Source organism: Leptonotus elevatus, chromosome 6, assembly GCF_054856555.1.
Source record: "Leptonotus elevatus isolate MCC_2025b chromosome 6, RoL_Lele_1.0, whole genome shotgun sequence".
NCBI classification, from domain to species: domain Eukaryota; kingdom Metazoa; phylum Chordata; class Actinopteri; order Syngnathiformes; family Syngnathidae; genus Leptonotus; species Leptonotus elevatus.
In genome coordinates this window covers 20,790,376-20,808,081 of record NC_141244.1, presented here as the reverse complement: position 1 = coordinate 20,808,081, position 17,706 = coordinate 20,790,376, and the positions used below count along the sequence as shown (strand labels likewise).

At 42.0% G+C, this 17,706-nt stretch overlaps 2 protein-coding genes across 3 annotated transcripts in view; both read left to right on the top strand.

The window, feature by feature from the left end:
• The first annotated feature begins 1,918 nt into the window (after positions 1 to 1,918).
• On the top strand, positions 1,919 to 7,109 carry elp6 (elongator acetyltransferase complex subunit 6). The gene is made up of 7 exons (XM_086078551.1): positions 1,919 to 2,206; positions 3,216 to 3,294; positions 3,419 to 3,489; positions 5,372 to 5,496; positions 5,581 to 5,782; positions 5,842 to 6,000; positions 6,091 to 7,109. Exons 1-7 carry the CDS (start codon positions 2,153 to 2,155, stop codon positions 6,211 to 6,213), a joined length of 813 nt encoding a protein of 270 aa, XP_085934677.1. The 5' UTR covers positions 1,919 to 2,152; the 3' UTR covers positions 6,214 to 7,109.
• Positions 7,110 to 7,486: 377 nt separating this feature from the next.
• Positions 7,487 to 17,706, top strand: part of scap (SREBF chaperone) — a 14,776-nt gene continuing 4,556 nt past the window's right edge. Inside the window, exons 1-13 of one of the 2 annotated variants that reach the window (XM_086079247.1) lie at positions 7,487 to 7,686; positions 11,466 to 11,666; positions 11,845 to 11,965; positions 13,300 to 13,457; positions 13,530 to 13,750; positions 13,827 to 13,932; positions 14,013 to 14,185; positions 15,291 to 15,417; positions 15,881 to 15,993; positions 16,072 to 16,166; positions 16,246 to 16,344; positions 16,415 to 16,624; positions 17,270 to 17,652. In XM_086079247.1, coding sequence (XP_085935373.1) covers positions 11,545 to 11,666; positions 11,845 to 11,965; positions 13,300 to 13,457; positions 13,530 to 13,750; positions 13,827 to 13,932; positions 14,013 to 14,185; positions 15,291 to 15,417; positions 15,881 to 15,993; positions 16,072 to 16,166; positions 16,246 to 16,344; positions 16,415 to 16,624; positions 17,270 to 17,652 — 1,928 coding nt within the window. In that variant the 5' untranslated portion in view covers positions 7,487 to 7,686; positions 11,466 to 11,544. Of the gene's footprint in view, positions 7,687 to 11,465; positions 11,667 to 11,844; positions 11,966 to 13,299; positions 13,751 to 13,826; positions 13,933 to 14,012; positions 14,186 to 15,290; positions 15,418 to 15,880; positions 15,994 to 16,071; positions 16,167 to 16,245; positions 16,345 to 16,414; positions 16,625 to 17,269; positions 17,653 to 17,706 lie in introns of both variants that reach the window. The other variant, XM_086079246.1, reaches the window with a different exon arrangement.

Here is a 17,706-nt window from a genome sequence, read left to right as displayed (position 1 = left end):
TGCTGCCATGGCAACAAGTGGGCATCACATGACCAACGGGGCACAACAGAAAGGGTGGGGTGAGTGTCTGTCTGAGGACACACAAACACACAAACACACACACGTTAAATCACAGATTTTTAAGCAATCACTTTTTTTTAAATGTATTTTTATTTATTTATTTATTTTTAACAGTATACAGGCAAATCCGAATTGAGTTACAGGCCTTCGGTGTAGTACCACGTCGTGCCACCACATTCCGAGCAGCACTGAGGTCTACTGGGAGAGAGTCAACGTAATTAACAGCAAAAAGAAGCTATGCTTGTATGTGTTGCTGCTCCATGTGTTAAGTAGCAGTTGTTTCAAGGTTTATAATTACCTTTATATATATGCTAATTTCCATTCATCCATCTATGCTGTTTTATATTATAAATAACGTAACATTTAAGAAAGCCTTGTTAGGCGAAGTTAGATAGTTTGGTTGAATGTTATGGTGTTTAAATAAGAGGTTTGATTCTCTTTTATTGCATGTTTGTTCGTGTGAATATGTTAGGACGAGATGTAGCTTGAGAAAGTGAAAGATGATGAGACGCTGATAAGGTGAGCAAGATAATAAAAAATATTCCAGTCAACACTAATGATTGTATTTGTGTGCGTGTATGCGCGTGCGTTTTTACTGTATATATGTATATGAGTGAGTGCCTATCTTGCACACACGCATGCATGACTTAGGCACCCATGCTTGCTTGCATATGTGTGTGTGTGTTTGTGTGTGAGGGGTGGCGGGGGGTAGCCAGCCAATCACAACGCTTCCTCCAGCATGCTAACAACATCATTCCACCACATTGTCAAGCCAATCAGGAACTGTCTAAATCCTGGCACAGCACAGAAGAAAATAATATGTTAATGTGCGTGCGCACACACACACACACACACACACACACATTTTCATGTTTCTATACCTTAAATTTGATGAACGGGCCAAATTTGAGCATTTCCATCCCTTGTCGTGAAAGTCAATAAACAATAAGATTGATCCCAAATCTGCCTGGAAAACATAAATATTGTTTTATCAGGGAAGGCTCCAGGACTTCTTTTTTTTTGACCGATTCATAGGAAGGCTGAGCAAATAATTGATAATATATTTTAGAATATCAAATAAAAAGCTGGATGGGCTACACAGATTTCTGACGGGGCTCAAGCCCCCATTAGCCCCGATGTAGCACCATCCCTGTGTTTAAAATTTACGATGTGTCCCTGTGTTTAAAATTTATGATGTGTGGTCTATACCAGCTGGATGGATAAATGGACACAAATTCATCTATACACAATAAGTGCCATATATTTTGACAACTTGAAGCAAACATGCACATTTTGATAACATCATGCAAGTTTTATTGTTGAAAACTTGGAAAGACTTTCTCATGCTGTTGAATCAGGACGTGTGCCAGAAATATTGACTGATAATCTTAATATATAGTTTACTTAACTATTAATGATACAAATGCATTGACAAGCATGAGAGCCCAACACTGCTCCCTGCTGACTCTACATCACATTGCACAAGGATGTCATTTATGTATAATTATATAAAACATTAACTACCATGTCTGTCGTCTTATTTATCTTCTAATAAAAAGCGAAAATACGCCAAATAATAATAATAATAAACAAAACTACAGTATATTGCTGTACTGCAGCTGTCAGGTTAAAACGCTACAAAGATCTTCTCTAAAATACAGTTACGACACGCTTTATTCATGTTCCACAAATACTTTTTATACTTGTTGTATTTTAAAGTATGTTTATTTGTGTCATTTTTTAATAAAAAGTAGACAAACAGAAGCTATGAAAATTGATTATTTATTAAATGAATATAGCAGACAACCCTGAGCCGTTTATACAAGGAGTGAGCCATTATCCTTTTGTCGTGTATCTTTGGTCGCACGCTGCTACTTCAGGTTAGCTTAACAGTTAGCATCGTAACGCTTCTGCTCATGATGTCTATGATAATGTTGACTTTTCCTATTATATGGTGATGGTCAGATAAAGCTTTGAAGCTAAGTAGTCTTAAGAATCGTGCTGGTGGGAGATTTAAGTAAGCGCTGAGCTCGTTTTGATGTGTTTGTGACGTGTAGCTATGCTGGCGAGTTAGCCGCTTGTTTGGCTAACAATGTTTGCAGAGCTCAACAGCATCTTGAACGTCAGCCCAGAACACTTCAACACGGTAAGACGCAAACGTGGCACGAAGTCACCATGTGCAAGTCATAACGTAAGTCTTACACTTGAAGTTTCAAGCAATTAACAAGACTCAAGTAAAAGTAAAATGTTGCCATCCTAAATAATAATAATAATATTAAATCAGGTAACTGAATTGTTATTTCTTTAATCAGAGCACGAACGTCAAATAAACAACAATATAAAATAGTTAACATATTGTCTAACAATGCAACTTTATAGCTATAATAACAATACATTTGAGCTTTATAAAATAAAATAAGGCAAATTCAGCCACAAGAAATAGTCTGTAATAATGACTCAAGTGCGAAATGGAGTTCTTGTCACTAAAATTTGTGTGCGTGTGGTCATGTGACTGCCTGGATCAATTTGATTGGTGAAATTGAGTCTAATTTTGCCAGTGGTTACATTAGATAGGTCAAACAGTGTGACAGTGCCTGAGGCAAAAGTCTCTGACAAAACAAAACAAATAGGTTGTAAACTGATAAAAACAAGTGGATGTGACAGTAAAAGTAGTGTTTCTTCTTAACAAAAAAAAAAAACCTCTGGTATGATGACTTGATAAAGCCCTGAGAAGCCTTGGTAGACACTGCTGCTGGATAAAACCCTCATTTTCATTTGAACTGTTTGTGATACATATTTTCTCCCTGTTTTGGCTTGGATTTATGCACCTCTGACTCTCCCAGTAGTGAAAGGAATTGTCGATAATTTTTCCACAATCATGCTTTGATACGTGCTTCATAAATTACTCCCTTAATTTCTCGACGCACACTTTGACGCCTTGACACAATTAGTCTCAACACTAGCAATTTAAATGTATGATGCATTAAAACTCCTCTGACAAGTACAATTTATCCCAAAAGTCCTAAAATTGCTGACTTTACAGTAAGTCCGACTCTTTTCCTTCATACACGCCGCTGTTAGCTCGCTGTGCGTCGTGTTTCCACTGATTATGAATGAAGGCTGCTAACGCACGTGTTTTGTGTTGTTGTTGTCAGGGAGAGTTTGTGCTGCTGTCTGACAGGCAGAGTGATGCCTCCTTCCTCATCCACCACTTCCTCGGATTCTACCTCAGAGGTTAACATGACACGTACAGTGAACATGTGAATGATATGACATGACAGCACAGAATTAAACACATGAATAATAGGCCTCACAACATTGATAATTCACTAAAGTGTCGTGTTGTGTTTTGTTTCAGCGGGCTGTCGAGTGTGTTTCGTGGCTCTGGCGCAGTCGTTCAGTCACTACAGTGCAGTTAGCCAAAGACTGGTACTTCACACAACAGAAAATACTTGTTTTGTATGAAATAACATTTAATAAAACATGATCTAACTATCATGTAATTTAGGGATGGGCAACTTGTGGCCCGTGGGCCGCATGCGGCCCCCAAACCACACTCTGAGTGGCCCCTTGATTAACACCCATAAACAATTTTATGATAATTTTTTTTCAAACCCTCCCAAATTTTCAGAAAATGCTGATAAACATTAAATATCGACGCCTACTTTTTTCAGATTTTTCAGAAAACACAAAAAATTGAACCATTTGCATCGTTTAGGAAAAATAATAATAATGCAAAAAAACTTGAAAAAAAACTAAACATTAAAACACATGTTGAAAAACATGAAAAAAATGAACGAAGATGCCGAACTGAATATAGATCGACTAGTTTTAAATTGTGTAATATCACCTTTCACCACTCGATGGCAGACCAGGCTTTGTTGCATTTACATCGGGTCTTATACTGCCCTATACTACAACATGAGTAGGCCTAATAAATAATTTGCAGGTTTGGAATGTGATGCAAGACAAACATAGAACCTCAATATTATTAAAGCTACTGAAAGTAGAATATTCTGTTTTGAATCGCTACTGCCACCTGCTGCCGAATAAATTTAACTGCACATACCGTTCTTCACATACACGCCATGCACGTTACGTCGCATACGCAGACAGGGCGCAGGGAATTCTAACCCGAATCCAGTCTGAAAACTATTGGTCAGAGGCTTGCAGGAGTACCCATTGTGAACAGCTAAGGTGTTAATTTACTAATTAGAAGGCATTACACTCATAAATGGTCAAATAAAAAGCTTATTGTAAAGTAATTTTGGGGAAAAAAGTTCCATATTGCAACTTAAAATTTTTATTGAGTTGATTTTTATTTTTATTTTTTTAAATCACAAAATAAGTTCTTGAAAGTAATGTTTCTTTGCTGTTCAGCAGTTTTGTGCTACCCTCGAATGTTAATTTTTATACGGGAGCCATTTACATCGTGGGAACCAAAAAGTGGCCTAAAAGTACGCAAACAACAGAATAGAACCGTTGACATTTCGTTTAAAGTTGCCCATCCCTGGTCTAGATTACTCCTACTCTTTATGTCTTTTAAACTGCATTCCGTACGACAGTCACGTCACACTTACATTTAAACAAAATGATGCCGGTATGTTCCATTTATGTACCTTTTCTAACCATAATAAACACTACTTAATTATTGTACCAAGGTGTTCAATTGTGAATCGTGTAGGATACAAACGTGTGAAAATATTATTTCAGTATATGTCAATATGATTTGATTGACAATGATTGTTGCTTCAATCTATAGATGTGCAAGGAATTGTAATGATCTACTCCAGTCAGACTCGCTAATGCTAATTAGCGCGCTACTCGCGGCACTTTTATCACTCAAAAGAACGGCTCCACGCTGGAAAAAAACAAACCTATTGGAATAACTTGATCGTGACTTTTTCCTTCTACTCTCTAATGTGGCAACGACTTAACAGTGTATTAGACCGCCTGGAACCACACTGCCCCTCAGTGGCCAAACTGGGTACAACATGAACAGCGCTCTAAATAAAGGCACACACAGACAAAGGCAAGACAGTATAAAATAATTTAAATCAAATCGATTTGGGGACATTTAAAATTGATTCTGAATCATAGTAAAGGAGAATCGCGATTCTTATGAGAATAATTTTTTTGGGCACACCCCTAAAAAAGATATTGTGAAAATGCCTTTAAATGTAATAATGTTGACTTTAGATTGACTCATTATTTTACATTCTCTTCTTATCTACTGTGCTACGTCACACTGAATGATCTGGCCAAAATATTAGGAGAAAGAATGCTAATATCTTGTATCTTGTGTGTCGAGGGTGTGAGTCTGTCTCAGGCAAAGGAGAAAGGTCAGCTGGTGTTCCTTGAAGGACTCAACGAATCCTTGTCCATCCTCAGCCCACATGACGCGAGAACAAGAAGTGAGGCCATGGATTTCCTCAGGTGAAAACTCCTCCTTTTTGTCACCCAAAAAAATGCTCTGAACAAAAATCTGTCTTTTATTTGATCTCTCTGTTCTTTGTTTAGGAATCCCGGGGCCGGCCTGCGAAGTCTCTTCCGTTTTATTTCCTCCAGTGTCGATCATTCCAAGGGGCCAGAGGACGGTGGGCGCGGACCCCCCGTGCTGCTGGTGGACGACGCGAGCATGCTGCTGAGTCTCGGCGTCAGCGCGGACGCCGTGCTGGACTTCGGCCATTACTGCCGCGCCGCCGTCTGCTCACAACTGAAGGTGAGCCGACGTTTTCCGAGAAGATTCCGGTCGCGAACTTAACTTGACTTTGGCGGCAGGGCAATGTGGTGATGCTGCTGCGCTGCGACGGAGAAGACGACGACGAAGGGAGCGGGGACGGCTCGGAGAGGCTGCTGAGGGGTTTGACTCATCAGTGTAGCCTCGCTCTTCGTGTACGGAGTCTCCCGACGGGATATTGCAGGGACATTCACGGGCAGGTGAGCAGTCGCGCAGCTATGCATCGATGCATCCTGGTGGTCCAAATACAACGCACGCTGTAAAAAATGTAATCAACACTTTGTGTTCAGGTGGAGGTGTGTGACAGGAGAAGACAAGCTGGCAGTCAACAGAAGAAAATGACTTTTCAGTACAAAGTCCACGACAGAGGAGCCTCCTTTTTCGCTCCGGGGACATCCAGCGCTGTTCTCTAGTCTCGGCACGTCAACGCCACGCCGTTCCTCATGAGGGATTGGGGAAGATGGCGGACGAAGCCGGATGCAGAAGTACAAAAGATGCTTGTCTGGATGCTTCTTTTAGGATGATGAAGAGTTATTTTATGCTCGACAGAGGATGTCCATGTATCCTAATTATGCTGGAAGAGTCTAAACTTAAAGCTACTGAACGTAGAATATTCCACTTCGAATCGCTACTGCCACCTGCTGGCGAAAGATGAAACTGCACATACCGTTCTTCACATACACACCACGCACATACCTGACATGGGTGTGGGAAATTCTAACCCGATTCCAGCCTGAAAACTATTGGCCAGAGGCTTGCAGGAGTACCCATTGTGAACAACTAAGGTGTCTACTAGTTAGAAGGCATTTCAGTCATAAATGGTCAAATAAAAGCTTACTGTAAAGTTATTTTTGGGAGAAAAGTTCCATATTGCAGCTTTAAATAATATTAACTTTCTTCAGTGGAGGCTGAAACAGTGGGCTATTGCAGAATATTTACATTTTTGTAATATTTATCATGTGTGTGTTGCTGGATCTTCTTAAGCGTAACACGTCCACTCTGTCATAATGGAATGGCAATTAAAACCTTTTCAACACTTTGAATTATATTAGTTAAACAGTACGCAGTCAGCTTGCTGGCTGAATTATGTTGCCAAGTCAAAGGCCACAGTGTGCTCATAAAAAGCTATCATGAGTCAAAAATGTCCACCCTGTCAGCAAACTCACAAAGAGAATTTTGTTGTCTGTATGCACATCGTCTGCTTGTAGTTAATTTATAAACCATTAGTGCGGGCGCTTGATCGATCACATTGATCGCTCGTTCTAACATTGTAACATCCAATGAAGTTGCATGGAAAATCTCAAGTGTACGCGTGTGTGGTGAAATTGATTTCACTCTTGCAATGTGAGTTTCACCAGATAAGAAACTACTTTGTGTGCAGAGAATTTTCCTTCCTAGGTCCAAATGCACTTTGCTGATTTATAGTAAATATTCAAAATCATAGTTTGAATAATTGTATTTATTAAGCTGGTGAATTTGGAGATCTGTTAACTAAAACTACGTCATCACAATTATATTTTAAGAAATCATGAACTTTCGTGTTATTAGTATCACACTTTGAGAGCAACTCACCAAAAACCGTATGTATTTTTTTTTGTAAACGTTTGACAAAGTTGTAGTGACACCGGTCAACCACACAGAGGTCGCTGTGCGCGTCAGCTGCCCTGTCGGCGATGCTGTGAAGAAGTAGGCATAGCTTTGACAAGCTCGCGTCAAGCTTTTGTGGACTCTCAGGTTGTGCAGGTCAGCCTTGTGGACCGCGCGCAAAAAAAAAAAAATGCCAGGCAACATTTAGCCTCTTTTCTCCGCCACGCGACTCTATTCCAGGCATCCAGCAGGACGAGCACCGTGGAGGCTGCTGCGGGGGAACCGTGACGTTCGTCCAGGCAAGTGTTGTAGCTTCGAGCCGCTTGCTGCTTGGCTGCGAGTGTTGAAAAGTATTCATTGAAATTAATACTTGAGTCACGTTATAGGGAATGTCCACAAAGTCTCTTCCCAGTTCAGATTTATATTATAATTTAGGATTTGCGCAACTAATGGTGCGCATATAGAGGTTCATTTAATGAGACAACTCAAATGTGCTTATTTATGTTTGCAATAATTTCCACAGATGTGTTTTGTTTGCTTTTGTAAATGTACACTTGTGTTTCTCACCATGATGAGTGGATGCTAACATCCTAGCCTGCCAATGCTAACATAGCTGGCAGGCAGATAGACAGGTGCACTTTGTTCATTCCTTAATCGTGGCGAATTGGATTTACCTGTCAGGTAATGCTATTTAATGCGACTTTAAGGGATGTTATGGTAATGTGCCCTGAGCAGCTAACAGGCTAATGCTAACCAACGTCAGATGGCAAACTTTCCCACTCGATTAGCCTTCCACATATTTTTACTTTGTTGTTGTTGTTGACATTTGTCATATTCTTAGCATGAAGTTGTGCGTGGTCACAGCTCATCGTGATAGCATTTCACGAATTAAAACATGGAATAGGTTGCAAGGTAGACATTATTAGGTTATAGCATTAGCATGAGTAGCACTGTGGCAGCCTCCTGCGTGTGAACATGTCGTTTAATCTGTTTTATTGTGTGTGTTTACATCTATCGGTTATAAGTGCATTTCGTGTAACTCAGGCGGAAAATTCGAGGAAGAGTAGATGTTTGACGTCACAGTTAATAACATGGTTGATATTCATTCAGCGCGGTTTAAGCTCTGTAACGCTACACAATAATAATAATGATGATCATAATAATACATTTAATTTATACACACTAAATCTGCCATTAAAAAGGGGTTATGTATATTTAGTGACAAATGAAGGAAAATAGCAAAATGTGTCTAAACGATCGAAAAATACAATATATCTATCATCCACATTTGTATCTATCCCTCTGTCCTATCACTCTCTCCTTAGTGCGTGTGTGCGTGTGTGTAAGAAGAGGGTGAGAGAGAGAGAGAGAGAGAGAGAGAGAGAGAGAGAGAGAGAGAGAGAGAGAGAGAGAGAGAGAGAGAGAGTGTGTAGTGTTTGTGTTGAAAAGTCGATTATCACATACTGTACATGTCGTTGGGATGCGTAATGATTGACAGGTGAAAGGAAGTCAGTACTGTGCAAGTGTTTCCGTCACTTGCGGCAGCACATCTGATCTGATGACAGTCGCACTCACATGCACAACGCCCTTGAATTGCGTTGATGACTGCGTAAATTGTCATGCTGCTGAAATATGGACATTCCGTCAGGTTTGCCGTTTCAGGAAGCGGTTTTGACAAGAGGTAAGAGGCGGTTGTAACATGTCGACTTACACCAAGTGTGATTTAATGTGTGATTAAAAAAAACAATTGTTAAGGTCTTTTTTTCGTGTATTTTTAATGATAAAAAAACAAACATTATTTTGGGAAATTTAAACAGTTCATTAAAAAAACTTTGCCCTAAACTGTAGTGTTTTCTTTTGCTGTCCTGTATTTTTTTTTTTCCTCAGGAGATTTTCATGACAGTGCTTGTTTACCTGGTTCATTTAGCTATTTATATACAATTGTCCTAACTTTTTTTCTAACAATATAATGACACATGTACATTGTTAGTTAATATGTGTTTTGTGCTTGATGTTGGTGGTATGCTGTTTGTACAGCATTGTTCATATTTATTTTTCTTACTGGCTTGCACGGCTGTGTCCACAACCAGAAAGATTTCAACACAAAAGCTGCTGATTTGCCAAGGGGTGGGGGGGTTCACAGGACTCTGTTTGAGGGGTTCTTCAAATGTTTGTTTGCCAGCATCATTTATTGCAACAATAGCCGCAAAAATAATAGAAATATTTTTCTAAGTTTTCAACACTGACTATGCTTTGTGAACTCGCTCCTCTGTAAGCAGAAACTACAAAACCCCCCCAGCAGGCTTCTTAGGTTCATTCTCACGGTCTTTTGTCTTAATCAGGAATGTGGACACGAGCGCGGCGGGTTCCACGTGCGCCACAAGCAAACATACCTCAAAGGAGGCCATTGTGGCGGCCATCTTGTGTTTACCGTGTCATCTATTAATAGCAACCAACATGCCTGCTTAATGCTCCTGAAGGGAAATCCCACATGAGTTTCTGTTGATTCCAGGGAGACGAGCATGACGAATGGACTTGCAACCTGACTTGAGACGTGCTACGTTACAATTATGCTACACTGTTGATTTGAAATGACCCTGGGCAAGACACTGAACCCTTATATCGGCTCCAGGTTGACATTGTAAAAGAGAAACCTGGTCTCGGTTGCCTTACTAGGTTAAATAGAAAATATATATTTTGTGTTAGCATCTCTTTTAACATATATGTTTTGTTAGCATAGCCTACACGTTAGCAGGTATATTGTCAAGTCTGTGTTTATTGCGTCAGCACGTACGGTATGTTAGCAGTCGTGATGTGTTAGTTAGTATGTACATTGGCAAGCGTGTTGTTAGCATGTTCCTCATTGTGCTGTAACATGCTACATCGATGTTGTATGTAGGGATGGGCAAGTGCTGATGCCAGGTAGGCATGGCCCGATATTCCATTCTGACAAATTGACAACCGTGAGCAAAAATATTACGGTATCATAGTATTAAAATGACAACTCCAAAATAAAATACAAATTTGAAATATTGGGGGGGAAACAGCATTTTTTGGTACAGAAGAATGTTTTAATTCTTAGTAAATCACAGTGTCTTTCTTTCTGGCGACCTATCTTTAGAACAGACCTGTAAGCTACTAATGCGGTCCTAGAGGCTAACTAGTATCATCTGGTGTCCTTTTATTTATTAAATTATTTATTTATTTATTTTTAGGACAATGCACATTATTCAAGAGAGCAGGCATCCATGTTTGCAGTGTCTCTTTCGTCCAATGCCGTCCCTCGTGGCCTCCAAAAAAGTAAAGAAAAAAAAGTCCCACTTTCCACGGCAAAAATTCACGTTTCCCGAGTTCAAATGTTCTTTTTTTATTCATTTCTCTTTCAACTACAATTAATACTTTGTAATGTTCACATCATTTATCTTTCAATTTACTTCATAAGCATTCAGCTTTCAGCATTCCCACGCAATTTCTGCAGAAATTGCACTTAGTCTAGTTGTGTGAAATAAAATATTATTTATCGAAAGCACTAGACGCATCGGTACTTATCGGTGAGTACTCAAAGAGTGAATACTCGTACAGGTAATCGGTCTGAAAAGTGTTATTGACGAACGTATTCCGTCGATTTAGTTTTTGTTATTGTTTGTTCATTCATTCACGTTATTGAAACGACAGAATCAACCAGTCATCTCGTTGTCTCACTCTGGGTTTAGCTTAGCCAGTTTGACTTGTATAATAAAAATTATGTTAATAACCAGTGTTGCATAATAATAACTGACAATTAACCAAATGTTGCCGCCTCACATTTTTGCTTCATAAATAGGACGCACACCCATCGCAACAACAACGCACAGTTTAGCATACAAGGTAGCTATATACTAAACTTGGACCATAATTGATTTATTTATAAAAAAAATTAATAGACCATTGTGTGTGTGTGTGTGTGTGTGTGAGAGAGAGACAGAGACTACTGGTGGTTAAAGCTCCTACATTATTTTTTATAGAATATATTTTTGATTTTTTTAATATTCCAAATTGTATATTCCTATCAATGATGACTATCCCACTTGCTCATCAGGAAGCTGAATGTGCCGCGGCGTCTGCTCGGCAGCCGCCCGGCGCCCCCCGATGGCCGGGAGTTGACGCCGCCCGCCACCATGATGCTGCGCGAGCAGCTGAGGGAGAAGATCTCGGCGGCCTTCTACCGCCACGGGCTGTTGTGCGCCACCTACCCGGTGCCCATCATCCTCTTCACCTCAGCCAGCATCCTCACCTGCTGGTGTGTACGCACTGCACGCGCAACCTCGCACTGCACTAGTAGCGTCAAAGTTGCGGTTTCCTTTGGATGACTGAAAATCATTTGTTTTGTTTTCGCGCTCAGGCATTGTCGAATAGAAAAATGGTGTGGCATCCATTCAGGTTGCATGTGCTCTCATGTCTTTCTCTCTTTCTGGCAGCTATCCGTTACTGAGGCTCCCCCTTCCCGGCACGGGTCCTGTGGAGTTCAGCACAAGCGTGCGGGACTACAGCGTTCCTTCGCACGAGCCTCAAGGAGACCTCGGAGAACGGCCTGATTGGGTATCGAGCCACGCTTTTTATTTCTCTTTTTTTTTCTTGTCTCATATGCACAGTACAATACAGTGATGACCTTGAGATACGAGTGACCTGAGTTTTTCAAGATGCTAGCTGTCGTTTGAGCGCAAACTTGAGCAGCAGTTTGTCAGCTAGAATGAGTAAATGCTCTTCAAAAAACAAGGCTCTACGCTGTTTATTGCCACTTTCAGTTGAAGTTGAGCTTATCCTTAAATCTGCTAGCCTAATGCTAATGCCAACATATAATAGGAAACTCCATAGGCACGGGCTAATGATTAGCATCTATGTGGCAGTGTATAATCCTTCAGCAACGGATATTTGAATACAAATGGTGCAGCAATATAATAGTAATCACAGTCGGATATTCTTTATCCTCTGCAAAGATTGACTAATATTGCTGCGGAGGAGTTGTGACCGTGCAAAGTGCGACAAAGCTTGTTCATTTTGTTATTGTATTTAATTGTCATTTCAATATGTTATAATTTCCTCAATCCATTCTGTTTAGATTCGCAAGAGTTTACAGTTCGACTCTATTTCGATTTATTTTCCTGATTCACTTCACTTCGATCCAATATTGATTAATTATGGAACATCAAGTTTTCTTAAATATCAAGGCCATGATAAAAACTCCACAAAAATTAATTTCCAAATTTAATATTTTCGGCAGGAGTAACTGGTTAAATGATTTAGTATTATAATATTCTAATTATAAGTGTTACATAAACATTAGCATCAGCAAGGGTGAGATGAAAATATTTTCATAATTCTATAAAAGTAATAAAAGTACAATACGTCAATAAGTCAGGTCTTTCATAAATGTAAGAAATACTTTTAAATTCATGTGAACAGTAAATGTCAAGAAAATAGTAAAATACAAAAAACCCTGTGCCTTTCAAATTCAAATTTCTTATGAATTTATGGAAGAAAGAGATATTAAAATAATCGATTCATGGTTTTTTGAATCGATATCAGACTTTAAAGTCAAATCAAATCGATATTGATTATTCGATTTTTTTAATTATTATTATTTTTTTAAAATCCAGCCCTAATATTTTTAGAGAGTATACTATTCTGTTCTATATTATAGAGTGCTATTTTTTCCTCATTCCGAAATATCATTTTGGAAGGCTGCAATGGACGAACTATATTTCTATTCATTTCAATCGGGAAAGATGAATTCACATACAAATGTGGTCAAGAAGCAAAGCAGGCCAATTAGCTTTGCTGCCATCTTGTGGCATCTCTTGCCGTTTTTAACATTCCAAGTGTCCGAAAGAAGAGGAAGCGTGCGTTTGAATGACCCGCTGATGTTGCCGCAGTACCAGGGACCGCCGGTGGCGTACATCCAGCAAGTGTTGGTGAAGGCGGCGGTGTCGCCGTGGGACAACAGCCTGGTGCCGGCGGACGTGTTCCGCTCGCCGCTGGGGCGAGTCTTCAGCCTGCTGGATGAGATCCGCAACCACGTGCACGCTGACGGGTCGGTGATCCAACTTGGAACGCGCGGCGAGCGGGATCTTACAGTCTCCGATTTTGAAATCCCGGTCATCAGCTCGGGGGTTCGCAGCCTGGAGTCGCTGTGCCTGCAGGTGACGGACTTGCTGGCGGGTTTGCGGCGGATGCAGTCGGTGCTGCCGGAGCACGGCTGCCTGCTGGTCTCGCCCGCCAACTACTGGCAGAACCAACGCGAGCTCTTCGACGCCGACCCCAACCCCTTGAAGACGGTCCAGAAGCACGAGCCCAAAGGCCTGCACACCTCGGCCACGCTCAGAGGTGGCCGCCGCCAGACGCGATTCACGTTGTGTCGTGTTTGCGTGCGTGAGATCATGTTGGCGCGTTTGCCTTCCAGACCTTCTGTTCGGCGTGCCGGGGAAGCTCACCGGCGTCAGTCACTACAACAGGAAGAGGATGGTGACGTACACCATCAGCATGGCGCTGTCCAGCTACGACGCAAGGTGACCTTTTCGCTTCTGCCTTTATGTCCGCCGCCATTGCAACGGAACGACTGCTAAAAAAGGGGCCGTGGCGTGTTCAGGTTCCTGGGCAGCCTTCGCGCTCGCCTGAAGCAGCTGCACCCGTCCACCAACTGCAGCCTGAAAGACGAGCGCATGGTCCACGTGCACTTCAAGGAGGAGATCGGCGTGGCCGAGCTCATCCCGCTGGTCACCACCTACATCATCCTCTTCGCGTACATCTACTTCTCCACACGTCAGTATCGGCTTCCTCCTTCGCTCCTTAGTTGCTTTTGTGCGCCAAGCTTGTTCCGTTGAGGATAATCTCCCGCACTTGGCTGACCCGCCGCTAGCTGCCAGGACCAACATTGGCTCAGTTGCCAAAGTCCACAACTTGATGCGGATTAAATTTGACGTTGTTAGACATGGAAGGTAAAGAACACTATCTTGTATTAAAGGAGACATGCTATGTTATTTTTACAGCATTTCAAAAAGCATTAAAAAAATTTTTTTTTTTTTAAAACGTTCCCAAATCTGAAAAGGATGAACAATGATGATATTCCGACGAAGCCAGCAGCTACTAATTGTTTGCCAATTTAGTGACTTTGTGGCTATATTAATGATTTTTATTAATGAGGGCCAAAAATGTCAAAATAAGTAAAAATGGATATGAAAATATAATTTAAAAATTAAATACAAAAAAATAATATAAATAGATATAAAAACACACATAGATAAATGTAAAAAATAATACAAAAATAAAAAAGAGACTCCAAAAAATAAATCTATCAATAGATTTAAACATCAATTTATTTATTTCATGCTGCAGATGCTGTTAGCATGAAATGCGTCATGAAATGTTATTGAAACGAGGGGGCGGTCCTAAGCGTATTATTTTGTATTTAAATTTTGAATTCTATTTTTTATATCCATTTTTATTTTCACTTCTATTCTTTTATTTATATATTTTTTTGCATTTTTGGTCCTTAATACAATATAACTTTCATTAAATCTATTAAAAATGGCATCAATTTGTAACCAAGTGTCAATGTAAATTAGACCTACTGTTACATCACAGTTAAGGTTAAGGTTTGAAATTGAGAATGTTTTGCTCACAGACATTTTTAGAACTATTGATTAACTACAGATTTACCTGTTTATTTAGTTAGACATTTTATAGGTGGACAGGCACTGTAGACGCACAACTATTTGATTAGCAGCATAAAAAAAAAAAAGAAGTAAATTTTACACACACTATCCACAAAATGGTCGTGATTTTGGGCGAGTGGGCGAAATGTCAACATTTCAGGACCTAAAATGTGTGGACAACAAACTGAAATTGACTGAAATAATGTTGGCAGGCAAGATCGACATGGTGAAGTCCAAGTGGGGTCTGGCTCTGGCAGCGGTGGTCACCGTGCTGAGCTCGCTGCTCATGTCGGTCGGCCTGTGCACGCTCTTTGGCCTCACGCCCACTCTCAACGGAGGGTACGACATGCGCACGCACACACACACACACGCACACACACACACGAAGGCTTATCAGTGGCCTGCTTGCAGTGATTTGTGTAAATGTTTACTAGTGAAGTCATTGCTATCCTGATATTGACGCTGCACGTCCGTCCAATCATGTGAGAGAATGCCTGGAAAGCAGATGGCATGGCGTGACGAGCTCCATCCAACAATCGAAGCAAGCATCCACGCTCGTATGCCATTGGCCCAAATGCGCACACGCGCCACGACACCGCCGTTGACCTTTTTGAGCACTTTCTTATCGTCACATGATGCTTCCCTGCTATGCATTGTGACATAACAGATCACGTGACCTGCATGCTTTTGCTTACAAACCAAACCAGGAAATGAATCATAATCAATTGTTTCGGTGATTATTAAAAAATAATCGATCGTTGCAGCCTTGCTTACCACGTTTGAATGTCTTTTGTCCTGACAGGGAGATCTTTCCATACCTGGTGGTGGTGATTGGTGTGGAGAACGTCTTGGTCCTCACCCAGTCGGTGGTGTCCACGCCCGTTGATCTGGAGGTGAAGCTGCGCATCGCTCAAGGTAAGCATGGCTGCACATGAGATGATCGAAGTGCGTTTACATGGCTGGGATTTGACTTTGGATCTTGTCTCCGTGCAGGTCTGAGCAACGAGAGCTGGTCCATCATGAAGAACATGGCCACCGAGCTGTGCATCATCCTCATTGGCTACTTCACACTCGTGCCGGCCATCCAGGTTTGCAGCCTTTTGTGGTTTTGAGAATCTGTAATATTGTGGAATGTTTTTGAGCGACTGATTACACGGATGCTTGTAGGAGTTCTGCCTGTTTGCTGTGGTGGGCCTGGTGTCCGACTTCTTCCTGCAGATGTTCTTCTTCACCACCGTGCTGTCCATAGACATCCGCCGCATGGAGGTTTGCACATCCACTTAAGAAGAATTTTTTTTCCACGAAAATCAATAATCAGTGAAAATATCTTTTGCAGCTGGTGGACCTGCACGGGAACATGCGGACCGAGGACAGCCTGCCGGCGTCCAAGCCCTCCCATCTGCGAACGCGTTCAGTGCCCCCTCCCCCGCGGCCCCTCCCTCACACCATCACTCTGCAGACCACCACCAGGAACCTGCGCCCCCCCAAGAGGTTGCGACTGGTCTATTTCCTGGCGCGTACGCGACTAGCTCAGCGCATCATTATGGTAAGAAGACCACTTAAATTGGTCCAGCTGGTCCTGTTTTAAGTTAGAATGCAATGGGGACAAACTCTGGTCTGAGTGTAACATGCTCGGGATCCTGATTGTAACGTCTTTAGGACCCCCAGTGTAACGTCCTCGGGGTCTCGAATGTAATGTGGTCTTTCCAATGTAACGTCCTCGTGGTCCAGAGTGTAACGTCCCCGGGGGCCCGGAGTGTAACGTCCCCGGGGGCCCGGAGTGTAACGTCCCCGGGGGCCCGGAGTGTAACGTCCCCGGGGGCCCGGAGTGTAACATCCTTGGGGGGTCTGGATTCCGGAGTGTTACATTCTCGCAATTCCTGCCTCGTTTGCAGGTGAGCTTGGTCACTTGGACCAGTCCTGTTAACCCAGTTTGAGTGAGAATCCATTGAGGACAAACTCGGGTCCGAGTGTAACATCATTGAGCTGCGAGTGTAACATCCTCAAGGTCTGACTGTAATTAATTATATTTTATATATAGTTTAATGTCCTTGGGATCTAATTGTAACGTCCTCTGGGTCAGAGTGTCACATCTGAGTGCAACGCCCTCCAGTCCAAGTGGAACTTCATCGGTCTTCAAGTGTAACGTCCTCAGGGTCCAAGTGTAACATCGTCACTGCCTCGATTGCAGGTCAGCACGGTGATCTGGATCGGCATTCTAGTCTATACCGACCCGGCCGGAGTACGCACCTACCTGGCTGCGCAAGTGTCAGAGCAAAGTCCTTTGGGAGATGATGGGGGCGCAGGTCTGACCCCTCACCTGGAGGTGGCCCCCGTCTTCCGCGGCGGTGACCCGACCAGCACCCTCACTGACCGCCTGACGCCGGACCCGACGCCCTTACCTGACAAGCAACTGCAGGGCCCTCCAGGCTCCAAGGCAGAACCCCTCCCCCAGTCCCCACTGGATGTACCCCAGATCACTTGGGGGGCTGAAGATGAGGAGGGATGGAGGAGACTCTCCTTCAGACACTGGCCTTCACTCTTCAGCTACTACAACATCACTTTAGCGAAAAGGTGAATGCCAGGAAACCGTTTCAGTGGCGGCTGAGGGAAGACGGAGCTGGTCCT